We start from the raw sequence: 12,900 nt of genomic DNA, 5'->3' as shown, positions 1-12,900 counted from the left end.
AAAAAGTTAAAAAATAGCTTCCTACTGGCTCATATCTTCTTCTTTTTCCACTTTAGCAAAGGTCGCCACCTTGTTCTTCAGTAGGTACAGATGACCAGGGCCTCCCTGTTAACCAGATATTAACCCACATTTAAAAAAGGAGAAGAAAATTATAGATCAAGGGGTTACAATAAAACTAAAATATATAATCTTCCTTCTCACCTGACAGAAGATAAGCATCCTCCAGAATTTACTTCCTCTCCTGTACGCTGTGAGCTTCTTGTCTATTTCCTCTGTTAGCCAGAAATAGTGGGATAAGTGATCAAAGAACTAATGAGAAAATGAATAGATCACACTTCGAGACAGAAGCATGTAAATGTGTAATATCAGCATGATATTTAGAAGCCCTTGATCCATGGAGGAAAACCAGATGTAATTCTGTAATCTGAGCATTCAAATACAGATTTGAAACGATCTTTTAAAATGCTTTGGGTGAGCTTTATTTCACGTACAGATGCTGAAATCTCAGGGGAACTTTTGCTTTAAAAAGCTTCTATTATGAGCAATGCAGACAGTAGTTTTAAATAACAGTAGGTAAGTTGATTGAAAGGATTAAACAGGATTTAAACATGCATTATGAGCCAAATCTAAGCTATAATTTGGAGATTTAATTGCATGTCGGTTTTCTCTCCAAGCCATTTGCTTGACTTTTAATTCTCGCTCTGCAACAGGAGTCAGTTTGGACTGTTCTGCTGCTCAGCTGAGAATAAAAAATATAGGTGGCTCATCCTATACATTTGCACTCAGAGTGATTACAAGAAATAAAATTCATATTGAGCTTCAGCTTTAAAATAAATTTTATAAAACTGCAAAGCCTGCTTATGAAATTATGCCTAATTTCTATAAAGACTCTGTGCACAGACCATGTGGGGTTGGGGCCATGAAACACCACAGCTCAAGCTGCAAATTCATTTTCCTTGAAAATTTAAATTAAAGAAATTACACAGACTTGCCCAGAAGCGAAGATACAACAGAGAAATAATTAACTAACAGAAGTTCCTTACTTTTTGTGCTAGGTTTACATATGAAAGGCTGTTGGATTTTTTTTTCTATCCTTCTCCTCACTGATAAATTTGCCTTCAGTGAAAGAATTAAAACGTCCAAATGTCAAGTAAAAAACTATTAGAGAGCAGTAAAATCTAATTTCAGCTGAATCAGGGTGCATATAGCTAATGCATGTGCGTGGCAAGACCAAATTCTTAAAATAAATCACAAAGTGGTTGAACAAATTAGTACTTAATGAGTAAGGACGCTTATGAGACCAGGTTATCATTTTGCATTATTCCCTCTAACAGTCCCGATTAATACACATAAATTGTATGTCACACTATAGATGGAACATTTCTGTAAAAGGATCTATAATGGTCTAATTTTTTTTGACATCACACAACCTGATCTTATTACATGGATGTGTGTACCTTCTAAACTTACTCCATTGGAAAACACTGCAAATTCCAAGTTTTGCATAAAAATACAGTTTTGCAGTTGCATTGGTATTTTTGCTGAAACACTAATTACATTTAAAGTAATTTTGGTTGTTTTAAGGTTAACTTAGCACAATTGTTAAACAATTATTTATAAAGCTACTGACTGCTTGCTATGACTCTTTACATTTTTTAGTTGTATGTTAAGCAAACAGTAGGAATAACTTAAGAAAATAACTCACCCAAAATGTCATCAAAAGTTGCATGTTCATGATCCTGTGGAAACAAACAAGTTAGCACTGAGTACCAAACATAAACCCTGAATTAATGAAAGAAAATGTAAATTATGATCGCAAGCTGTATGCTGAATGTCCTTTGTGTTCTTCAGCGTACAAAACATATTAGTCTTCAGTGTGTTGGACTCACATAGAGGATGGGGATGATAGATGGATCATCCCTGCGGATTATGGTGGGAATGTATTCTGCTTTTGGAACTTTGGAAGAGATCAGCTGAAGATGGAGCAGAGAGGACACAGAGGACTGATTAGTGAAGTTATTTAAGTGACATTCACAATTCAAAGGCTTCATTTATCCTACTTGTCATGAATAGAAAAAACACCCTGGCAACCCTCTACAGTTTTAACCAATCACTATTGGCTCATTAAAAATACAGTTTTTAGAAGACATGGGAAATGTACAGGACCTCATAAAGAAGCGCCCACCGGAAGTAGCAGTATTTCATTGTAATTTGTAGGGATTTTTGCTAGTCTATATTCATGATAGAGGTTACAGCTCTCTTTTAGGCTACAATACAATATTTAGTAAAACTTGTTTACGGACACACCGTCTGCGATCAGAGAGCTGCTCACTATAGATTATTGTAATTGTGAGTTTAAACACGGGGAGCGACAGGAACACGATCGCTAAGTTTTGTAACAGAATGACCGTCAATTAGCAGCTCGTTTCTCTGAAGAACTGACAGTAATAAAGAGAAAAGCTGAGAAGCTGGTCAGAGATCTGAGCTGCAGGTTTGTGCCGACAGTATAAAACACCAGAAATACATAATATTAGCTTCATGTGATGTGAATTTTATTTTTCGTTTGAATTTAAAAAATAATAAAGTTCATGATCTGAGTCTTTATCATTATGATTAGGCTAGAAAAAATTATAAGACAAAATAAAATATCTGGGATTATTTAGTCCATCACAACCGGAACCTCGAGGTTCTCCGTTGCTGAGTGTCGCTGCAAATCAGCAGAGAAATAACCGCAGCTGTTGCGCTCCAGACCCTAATACGGATAATCTCCCCACTGGACTAGCATCGAAACGAATCACACATTAACCGGTTATAGAGAGCAACTTGCCACTGGAAAGTGTCGGAAGATGCCCTTGTGGAGCTCGGGTAACTGTTGTGCTGTTCATAGTTGTACTGTAATAATCAGACTATGTTTGGTTTGTGGCTGCTGCAGCAAGTGTGTTTTGAACGTGCTCCAAAAGCAAAAGCGGTAGTTTTCATTGCCTACCGACAGATAAGCGAACAAAAAGAATGGCGATAAAAATTCTAAACTTAAAGAGAGACCCCAACATGCTTTATGTGAGCTCATTTCATTGTGTGGACAAAAATCCAACGGAAGAAAAACCGCATCTGCATCCGAAGCAACTTGAGTCAGTGAAGTAGCTACATATGCTGGTGCTGGTAGCTACATATGCTAGGGCTAGTAGCTACATATGCTAGGGCTGGTAGCTACATATGCTGGTGCTGGTAGCTACATATGCTAGGGCTGGTAGCTACATATGCTAGTGCTGGTAGTGCTGGTATGAAGAAATGCGGCCATTTCTTCAAGTTGCCATCCCTCCCCGCAATAGCTGTATGTTGCGATAAAACAATCTTGTCACATTTAAGCTTTGATAGCTGGTGTTTCCACATATTTTATAGCCTAAAAGCTCTGACAAAAGCTGGTTAGCGAGTTCCTAACATATAAACAATGGGCGCTTCCGGTTTGCGCCGGAAGTCGCACCCATAAATCACGCAAAGCCTCATGGGGGCTAGGAATAAGGTTTACATTTTCCTTTCCATCCATTTGGTTTGTTTTCTCGTCGGTTAGTGACCTCTGATTGTTTGGATTGGAAGAATAAGAGATCCAAGAAAAGCCAGTAATGAGGGACAATATTTTTTTGCATAAGAAATACATTGCTTTCTACATTTAGTTCTTTATCCTTTATCCTCCACTGATAATGAGTTCATTATCATCTCAATGCAGTTCCATTATTATGTTAAAGAGACTTTACTCTCTCTTCTTCCAGACAAATCAGCCGAATACTGTAATAATACCATAATTTTGGGAGGAACAAAGTCATCTCCTTCACAGGCCAGCCTCTCCATCTCTTTCTCCTCCTCCCAGTCTAGAGCATCATCAAGGGCTCCATCCTCCAGGGCATTAGTGGAGGCCTGCAGGTCTCCACCTGGAAGACAACAAGGCACAGGGCCGAGCATCAAGACCTGAGGTAACAGGACGCATGTGGACATGCTAGAAGAGCAGTGGGAGGCCAGCGATGTGGCAGAGAGTCAGTTAGGGAGTAGAGACCAGATCAGAGAGAAAGGATGAGAGGTGAGAGGATGAACCTAGTAATGATGACATAAATGAGAGAAAACGAGAGGAAGGGAACCAAACACTAGAAAATGCTTCTGAACTGACAATGCTAATAATTTAACTGCCTATATTTAAGAATCATGTTTATGCTATTTGTGGCCCATAAATAAAGACTCAATCATGCATGAAAGTTTATAAAATATTTTCTAGATGCCGTAAATGAATGTTATGATGGAGAATTAGAGTCAGGCCAAGAAAAAAATAAATGAGACACATCATGAGCCGATTACTGGTATCAATTTATACAAACATTTACAAGTTCCAAAAGTATTTTGGTTTTAAATTCCTTTAAATCAAATGCCAGACAAACTACTGGAGGCTTTTCACAGGCCGTTTATAGTGTAACATTTTCTTTGCTCCACCTGTTGCTGCACACTGCCAGTGAGCTGGATGAAAGAAGGCTCTAACACATCTCATGCTTACAACGGAGAAAAAAATGTCTGGGAATATTTTCAGATGCTAGAAACAATGATGGTACTCTTATTCCGGTAAAGCTATGAGTGGTATGTTAGTTACGCAGCCAACTACAGACACATTAATTACACATCTATTACCATGTTTTACTGGTGTAACTCTTAAAAAAAGCGGGACTGCAAAAGATTTAATACTTTAAGCAAAATACACTTAAATTCTGTTTATACTGCAGTTGATGCATTTATATTAACCATGACTGCATGTATAAATGTGTAGCTGTCGTAACTGCAATAATTAATGTTATATTGTTTTAAGCCATTTTTGACTGATACTGTGAAACATGAAACGTTTTCTCAGATATCATCATGTGTCAGGTTTATTTGTGAATTCAACCAGGCTGGAACCTTTTTTTTTTAAATAAAAGGTTATTTCACTGCATGACCTTTAGTGTGATTAGAGCTGCAGACCTTATTTAAGGGCTTCTGAGAGTAATTTCTGTTCATTCAATGATCTTGAGAGACGTTTCTTTGAAAGTAAGTGGGGGAGTGGTGTGATAAAAGTCTCCTTAAACAGGTTGCTCTCTTAGGACCTTTTCAAACTGTGGAGTACAGAATAAAATAGACAGATAATGGGCCTATATTTTACAAATTGAAAGCTGCAGTGTTGTCAGCTGTGATAGTGCACCTGTTTCATGCTAAACAGGTGTAAAGATCAATGCCTCTGCTGCTGAGAGGAAGTAGAGAAAATAGTTTTGAACGCATGCTACGATTCAGAGACGTGTCTTGGATTTTTGACATTGGTCTGTTTCCACATTGACTGGTTACTTTTCACTCACTGGGGAGTAGTTTGACATTTTAACAGCAGAAATATGTGTTGCACTGGAGCATGCAGTACAAATTATTAGTTATTTCAGAGTGGAGCTCACATTTGTGGTTTGAAAGCTTTGATGTTGTCATACTGTCATATTTGGAGAAAACAGCACAGATATCCTGTGGCACCAGAGCCGGCCCAGGGCATAAACAAACCAAGATGATACTTTGGTCCCCCAGCAACATTTGAATTCTTAAACAAAATATTGATATCAAAACTTATGAATTTTTCTTTAAAGGTTTTTGAGCATAAGATTCTAAAGAATTCTAAGTTTTTAATATCTTCAGTTTCTGTTCTCCATTTAAAAAAACTAACATTTTAATTTGTTTTGGATTTAAAATAGTTCTCCATTATACCAGTTGTACTTATGCACAGAAAAGTCTCCATCATTAAGTCCTACTTTAATGCCAGTAGTTTGATTATCTCTGCTGCTGGTGTTTCTGTAGAGTCACATTTTATGCACACTGTAACTGCAAATAAATCTCACTGAATAACTTATAAATCTCACTGAGATTTCTGTAAACAATGCCCATTATACTTGACAATTATTTGCTTGTTTTCCAACTTTATCAAACAAGTTGTATGCCAGACGTGACTGCCCCAATTTATTAAATACATTAATACATCAAAATTAAGAACTCCCATTATTTTCAGTCAATAAATACATCAGCTAAAATCTTTCTCTCTGACGCGTTTTTCTATCAAAATTAAATAAAGATAATGGATGTATCCTCACACCTAGACATACTCTTGTAGTCCCTTATAACTATTATTTTTATCAAACATTCTGCAGCACATTTTATTTCACCTATTAGTTGTCGACTTTAGAAACAAAATTTTAATCTGTAGATATTCAAGAAAATCAAATATTCATATCTGACAGGAACATCATAATCACTGCAGCTCTACTAAAGGCTTTTTTTGGGGTAAGTTTAATGTTTTTAGTGATTTTGACCTTTCTTTGTGTTTCTGTCTTTCTGATTTTATTCAGTTTGTCTAAATTTATGCAATTTAGATTCAAAAAGCAGTTTGACCTTGACTTACTCCTTGTCCCAACTTTCTAATCATCAAACTGGTTTTCTATCATTTCATTTACTAGTTCAAGGTTTTTTTATAATCTTTTCTTATCCTTGGGTTTCAGTTGTTCTTCTACACTCTTTGCTGCCATCAGCTTTGCCTGTCACTCTTATTTTGTACATACAGTATGTCTTCTTTGGGTTTTAGTTTTGGGTTTTCAGTATTTCATTTTAGGGTGATTTTTTTGGATCATTTCGAACAATATACATTATTGTGAAACAAGTAACTATGCTACATTAAATCCCATTTTATGACAAAATTGCAGTGGATGAGTAAAAATAGCATGAATGGAGGGACATAAATGACAAAATGGGATCAGAATTAAGGCCAACAAAGACACAGCAGAGGTTCAAGAAACATTAACCATCACATCATATTTTCATCAATTCATTTCTTTTGATTATATATTATATTGAAACACTGATGAAGGTGGGGGAAAAAAATCAAAGCACAAACCCGAACATTAGTGCAGACAAACAGCATGCAAACAGTCTGAGCTGACTCGCACTTTCACAGCCCCGCAAATTCACAAAAGACACACAAGTCCTTACAATGACATTTCTGCCAGCTGAAACACCCGGACTTGGACACACTTCATTGTGGGGGACATACTCACAGGACGAGAGAGCATCACAAAGTTGAAGAAAGACCCACAATCAGAGAGAGACAGATGGACAGGGTCATAATCAACAGCAGAAACAGTCAGTATATACGTGTGACTGTGTCATTCATGTGTGACTTTTTTTCTTTTTTTTTTTGCAGTGTTAGTTGGTCTTAGTCAGGATGTGAGTTGTGATGCCAAAAGCTACTTCGTTATAAGGAGGATCTGTAGAGCAGACTGGGCTCTATGCTGTTAAATAGTGAGTACTCTCTGAGCTTTAATGTTTTCAATCAAATCTTCTATAAAAACAAGATTTTAGAGTACAAAATTGGTAGAGGATAATAGCAGATTCTCCATGTGAATGTCCTCCGGAGTTACCATGGGCCTCCTGGTTGCTACTTGGACTAATTGTGATTTACACTTTTCCTTAACTTTCTCTCTGTTGTGTTTCTGTTGTCTGATGTGTTTTGTGGTCTTTTTCAATGTTAGTCCTCTAATGGTGTCTTACAAAACTCTGAGACCTTCACAGAAAAGCTGGATTTATACAAAGAGTAAAGTACATAGACACTACACTGTTTGGATTGTGTCTTTTGTATGTTTGTTTTAGTTAAAAAATGGCTTCTTGTTTCTTCAACTGAACTTTATAAGTTACATAAAATATTGGAGAAGCACATCAAAGTTTTAGTTTCTTAAGTGACAAAATTTAAAGAGATTCAAGAAGCGTGAACACTTATTGAAATGAAAAATTTTAAAGCTCAAACATGTAGTATGTAGAAACATCTAGTAGCAAAACGATCAAATTAGTATTCAGCAAGATATTTATTACAGATTACATTAAATAATACATTTGTGGGTATTTGCAAGTGCAAAACTATTAACTTAAAATCAGTTTTTCTCAATAGGATTTAATTACCAGTTATTTTTCCTTGTTGCACCATTTCGTCAATCCTTATGTTGCTTTCTGTTAGCATCTCAAGCCTAATTTGGTGTGTCTTTGCGTGTCGATGTGTCTGTCCGTGTTAACTCACTGTCTTTAGCCTCATGAGGGGAGTCAGTCTTGACTGGGGTGGGGTCACTCCAGGAACGGCTGAAACTCTTCGATCTACGCTCAGCGAATGCTAGTGTAGGTGAGGAGAGAGAGTCACACACACGCCCACTCTCACGCACACAACAGGAAGCCCGCAGAATGGCTTTTTCCTCAAAGCACACACCACCAAAAACAAACAAAAGTGCAAAGACTGCTGCAGCTACCAGAGCACAGATACAGAAAGCACACAGAGCAACAACTCTTCTCCACAAACACTGCTTACACACAAAACCAACAAACAAATGAGCGCGCTAACAGTCATTTTGTTGCTTGTTATTGTTTACATGTTTACCATTTACCACATGTTCATCAGTACATATTTTATGCATATATAGAGACAGGACAAATTAACATAGCTATTTACAGACTCTGCAAACGAGAGTTTGATCATCCTAATTTTAAAAGCTATCATTTGTTCTTTATAACGAATTTTTTTTAAGGTTTTAGAACTTTGATGTTGTTTATATAGAATAAACTATGATTATTATTTCTCTATGCTGGCTTGTTTTAATTGTTGTTCCTTACTTGTTCTGCCATTTGATCATGAGAAAGAAAATGTCATTTCGCCTTTCATAAATCTTAAATTTTAGGCTGTAATACACTTTGAAACTGTGGCCAGACTCCACAAAATGCTAAATTCACTGCATCCAATGCAAATAAAGTGTTGAATAACAAAAACAGAACAAGAATTCACAAATTGTGTGCAATCACAATCACCCTCTGAAACGCCCACTTTGACATGGAGCATGACATGAACACTGTGTTCAAATTATCAGCAGTCTAACAACACCAACAGGCCTAATCTAGCAAATGTTTTCTATTACTGTACTGAGGTGCAGTACAGTAATAGAAAACAAACATTCCAACAATCCAGGCTTGATGCTGCCGAGTCTGTGGAATCGATTCTGTAGCTGAATGGGTTCCAAATCGTGCCAGTGTGGAGCTCAATCAATGAGATCATTCTGGTGGGCTCTTTTAAGGCAGCAGATGTTGTATGCTGGTTATAGTGTATTTCTCTCAATAAACATGAGTAAAATGGGTTGTTCCAGACAGTTCAGAAGAACGGGATACTTTGATCTAAAAGATGATTAAAGAAGTTCCTCTGATAAAATGTTCTAAAAAGCTTTAACATAGATATTAAGGGCATAAAGAAATGGAAGAAAACTAGATCAAACAAAAGCCAAACAGAAAAGACTTCAGTGACCAACTTTGGGGTGATCAGTGAAGGTCTACTGTTCCCTCTGTGCGCTGAAGCAAAAAATGCCTATGTAAAGCAAAACTATCAACAAGAAACACCCAAAAAGCCTCATTTTTGAAAACACCACAATTTCTCCTAGAACATAACCATGGGTCTAATGGATCCACATTTTATGAACTGATGAAAGCAAGAATATTCCTTTTGAGTCTAGGAGCCAAAGGTTTGTCAGAAGAACTGTACTAAATTCATACGGTGTATCATGTTCATGAGATCAGTAATTAACGGGAAAGCTAAATGTTCCAAGTCTTTTCAGTTTACGCAGTAAAGCTTTGAGCTTATGAAAAAAAACTGATGATCTTCTTTTTTTTCGTCAATCTGCTTCATATTCTTTATTCCTGACCTTCTGAGGACTGATTATAGATAGAACTGGGGCTGATTAATTTGCTACATTAAAAACAACACTTTAAAATAATTAAGACATTTAATTGCGCAGTGGAATGTAAACCGCTCCGCCAATCGTCTAATGTTTACATTTAGTATAAATGTCAGATGTCCCAGTGTAAGTGAATGCAGCACCTAATGATCTGCAAGCTACATAATGCTCCCTACCCTCTGCTCAGCTTACAGGCAACACAAATGAAAGGTTTGTATAGTGTAACAATCAATAATCAGTGTGCAAATATTATGTCGTTAAACAGGAATAAAAGTATGTTGAGCAGGTTTTGAAAACAAATGTCACATTTTGTTCCCACATAGGCTCAACATTTTAAATCTAAAATGAGGGAATGAGACATCCAGACAAGGTGAGGAAAAAACAAACAGCTAAACACGTATTAGTATTGCTTTGCAATTCTGCTTTCAGTGCTGAATATTTTTCTACTTTTACTTTGTTGCTGTTTTGACTGAGGGGTGAGCTGTTGAAAAAATTACTCTATGTGAGGAGGATTTAAAAATCCCATTTCCACTAAAATGCAGTGAGTACAAAGAGCAACAGAGAGGACTTGAACACTTCTGAAGATAGAACTAAATAACAAAAAACCTGTTAGGTAAAATATCAAAGCACAATTACTTCGAACATAAAAAACCACATTGCAACAGATAATATACTTGTATTTAATATTTTTTATATATATATATTTTTTTTACTAATGAGCAGCTGTAAAAAAAAACAAGATTAACTCACCAGTGTCTTGTTAGAAATAATTTTGTTTTATATTTTCTTAGCAGTTTGCAACCAGACGTTCAAAGAACACACATTACATGCAAACAGGTCCAACCATGCATAGACTTGCCTCATCTAAGAGACACTGATTAATGTAAAACCTTGTAAATGTAGGGAAAACAGGCAACCCTTGGTGGTATACACATGCAAAGCAACAGTTAACGGAAAAGAAAAGAAAATGATGATGGTGGGGTGAATAACATCACAGTCAATATGAACAAACATATCAACTGCTTACATACACACATATCTGACTCACTCTGCGCTTTAATCCTTCTGCTTCCCACCATCCGAAGATGCTTCCGGAAGTTCCTGTGGGTAGCCAAATCATAGCGGAGGAGGGACATCGGAAGGCAGAAGACGGAGGACCACAACATGAAGAGGAGATACAGGAAGGGGTGGGCGAGTGGGAGAGACGGGCAGAGCGAAAAGAAAAGAGTTTATTGTCGAGACTTTCCTAAAGGTTGAAAAGGGACTATTAGGTACACAAAGAGCGTACATTTTGTTGTCAGTGTGAGCAGAAAATAGGGTTCACAGGCACACAGTGGTTGAAGCATTCTCTCTTATTACTGTGTCAATTAAAATGGGCAGTATAAATAATTTTGTTAGTAACATCTATTCTTGTTGAAACATCTGAAGGCAAACGGGAGATCCAGTTTTTTTGATTCTGATGCTGCTGTGTGTTGCTAGAGGATATTCCTCTTTAAAAAAAAAACTCAAACCGGTCCAGTATAAAACTCTTGAGATATAAATGTCATATTTATTTGTTCTATGATGCTTTGCATGTAACATACTCTATTTCTAAAAATGGTGTAACACCCAAATTGAGAATTTCTGTGGTAGAGCTGCACAATATTTCAAATTGAAGTCGTGATGATAATATCAGTTCCTGCAAGACTGCAATCACAAGTGATTCCATGGTTGATATATTGCAACCAATATCATATTTTACGTGCAACTCATGAATGGCCGGTTTGAACTGTCCTTGATAACGTCGCTTGATGCATATTTTAAGTGACTGAGATGCTGGAGCTCAGAGACATTTGTATAAATAAAAAGAGAGTAAGATTCAGGAAAATTTAATAACAATGATATTATCTATTATAATATTTAGTCAGAGTTTTGGAATTACATATTTATTGAATGTCTCGCAGCCCAGACATTTTGAACATTCAATAAAAAACCAGCTTAATACACATCTAATGTGCTCTCAGTGATTCATAGTAATACATGAGATAAAAAACAAAGAAATTAATTTTTTACCTTTGCTGTTTTTTTTATCCTCATACCATTTTTATCCCCCCAAATGCTAAACTTTGACAGGATTTCTATGATGATATCCTGTGTACCACATAAAATCAAAGTTTTATTTATTTTCATCTACAAATGTGAAAGTGACCAACAGAATTCTTATGATGGATCAAGAATAAGGTTGATAAAATCTTCTTAAGAATATTAAAATCTTGTTTTAGATGTAAATTTATATTTTTTGCAATGATAAACTTGCATAAAGTGGCCATGTGACATTTGTGTTACACAGTTTTTTTAAATGCTATGATAACCACCAAATAATGGACTAAAACAACCTCGAACATTGTTATTACTTTATGCAGCAACTGGTGAATGCTGGGCATGTAGGACTACTTTCAGAGAAGCACAGCGGGTATTTTGATTGATCTTTGCTTCTAACATTTTACTCTCACCTTTCAAATGAGTGCTCTGTGTTTTTGTATTCTTGTGATGATTGCACATTCTGTTGCAGCTCAGTTTTCAGCTTCAAATTTTCACAAGAGGAAGAAATAAACAAATAAATGCACTAGATTGACTTACAAAGGTGGCATAATAACAATTGTAATATATGTAAATTTTATTCAACAGCGGGACAAAAATTACAGTGAATTATTGGTAATAGCTTTCAATGGGTTACAGTTCTTTTGAAAAATGTAAATTTGCATTGTATGACATTAAGGGTTGCTAGGTTATCTTACTTTTTTATATTATTTAATCATGTCGAGGCTACCAGAGTTTCCTGGCCAGGTTTATGAAATGAAATTATCTTTTTAGTTTTATGATCAAATTATGATTTTCACATTTCGCCAAGCTGAAAACTGAATCAGGAGGTCTTGCTTTTTAAATATTTCCTCACAAAACTTCAACTGAGATAAGCAAAACAAATACAGTCAGAAAATTGAATTTGGAGAAACATAAAGCTGAAGTTCATGGATCATAAAATAAAAAGTTTTCCATTGCTAACTTATTTTTTACTCTTGTCCAATGTAACAAATGGGAAGGAATTGCAGGATGTTTGAGTGTTGGA

At 36.1% G+C, this 12,900-nt stretch overlaps 1 protein-coding gene across 5 annotated transcripts in view; it reads right to left on the bottom strand.

Annotated features, from left to right (window-relative positions):
* nsmfa (NMDA receptor synaptonuclear signaling and neuronal migration factor a) overlaps positions 1-12,900 on the bottom strand; it is a 44,644-nt gene that overhangs the window by 7,832 nt on the left and 23,912 nt on the right. For 3 of the 5 annotated variants that reach the window (XM_028025773.1, XM_028025776.1, XM_028025774.1), the window contains 7 exons: positions 10,843-10,895; positions 8,105-8,194; positions 3,796-3,926; positions 1,890-1,973; positions 1,706-1,739; positions 202-272; positions 26-105 (listed from right to left, as the gene is read on the bottom strand). In XM_028025773.1, coding sequence (XP_027881574.1) covers positions 26-105; positions 202-272; positions 1,706-1,739; positions 1,890-1,973; positions 3,796-3,926; positions 8,105-8,194; positions 10,843-10,895 — 543 coding nt within the window. The remainder of the gene's footprint in view (positions 1-25; positions 106-201; positions 273-1,705; positions 1,740-1,889; positions 1,974-3,795; positions 3,927-8,104; positions 8,195-10,842; positions 10,896-12,900) is intronic. The other 2 variants (XM_028025775.1, XM_028025777.1) reach the window with 1 other exon arrangement.

This window comes from Xiphophorus couchianus, chromosome 8 (assembly GCF_001444195.1).
Source record: "Xiphophorus couchianus chromosome 8, X_couchianus-1.0, whole genome shotgun sequence".
In the NCBI taxonomy this organism is placed as follows: domain Eukaryota; kingdom Metazoa; phylum Chordata; class Actinopteri; order Cyprinodontiformes; family Poeciliidae; genus Xiphophorus; species Xiphophorus couchianus.
This window is presented reverse-complemented; position numbering and strand designations above follow the sequence as displayed.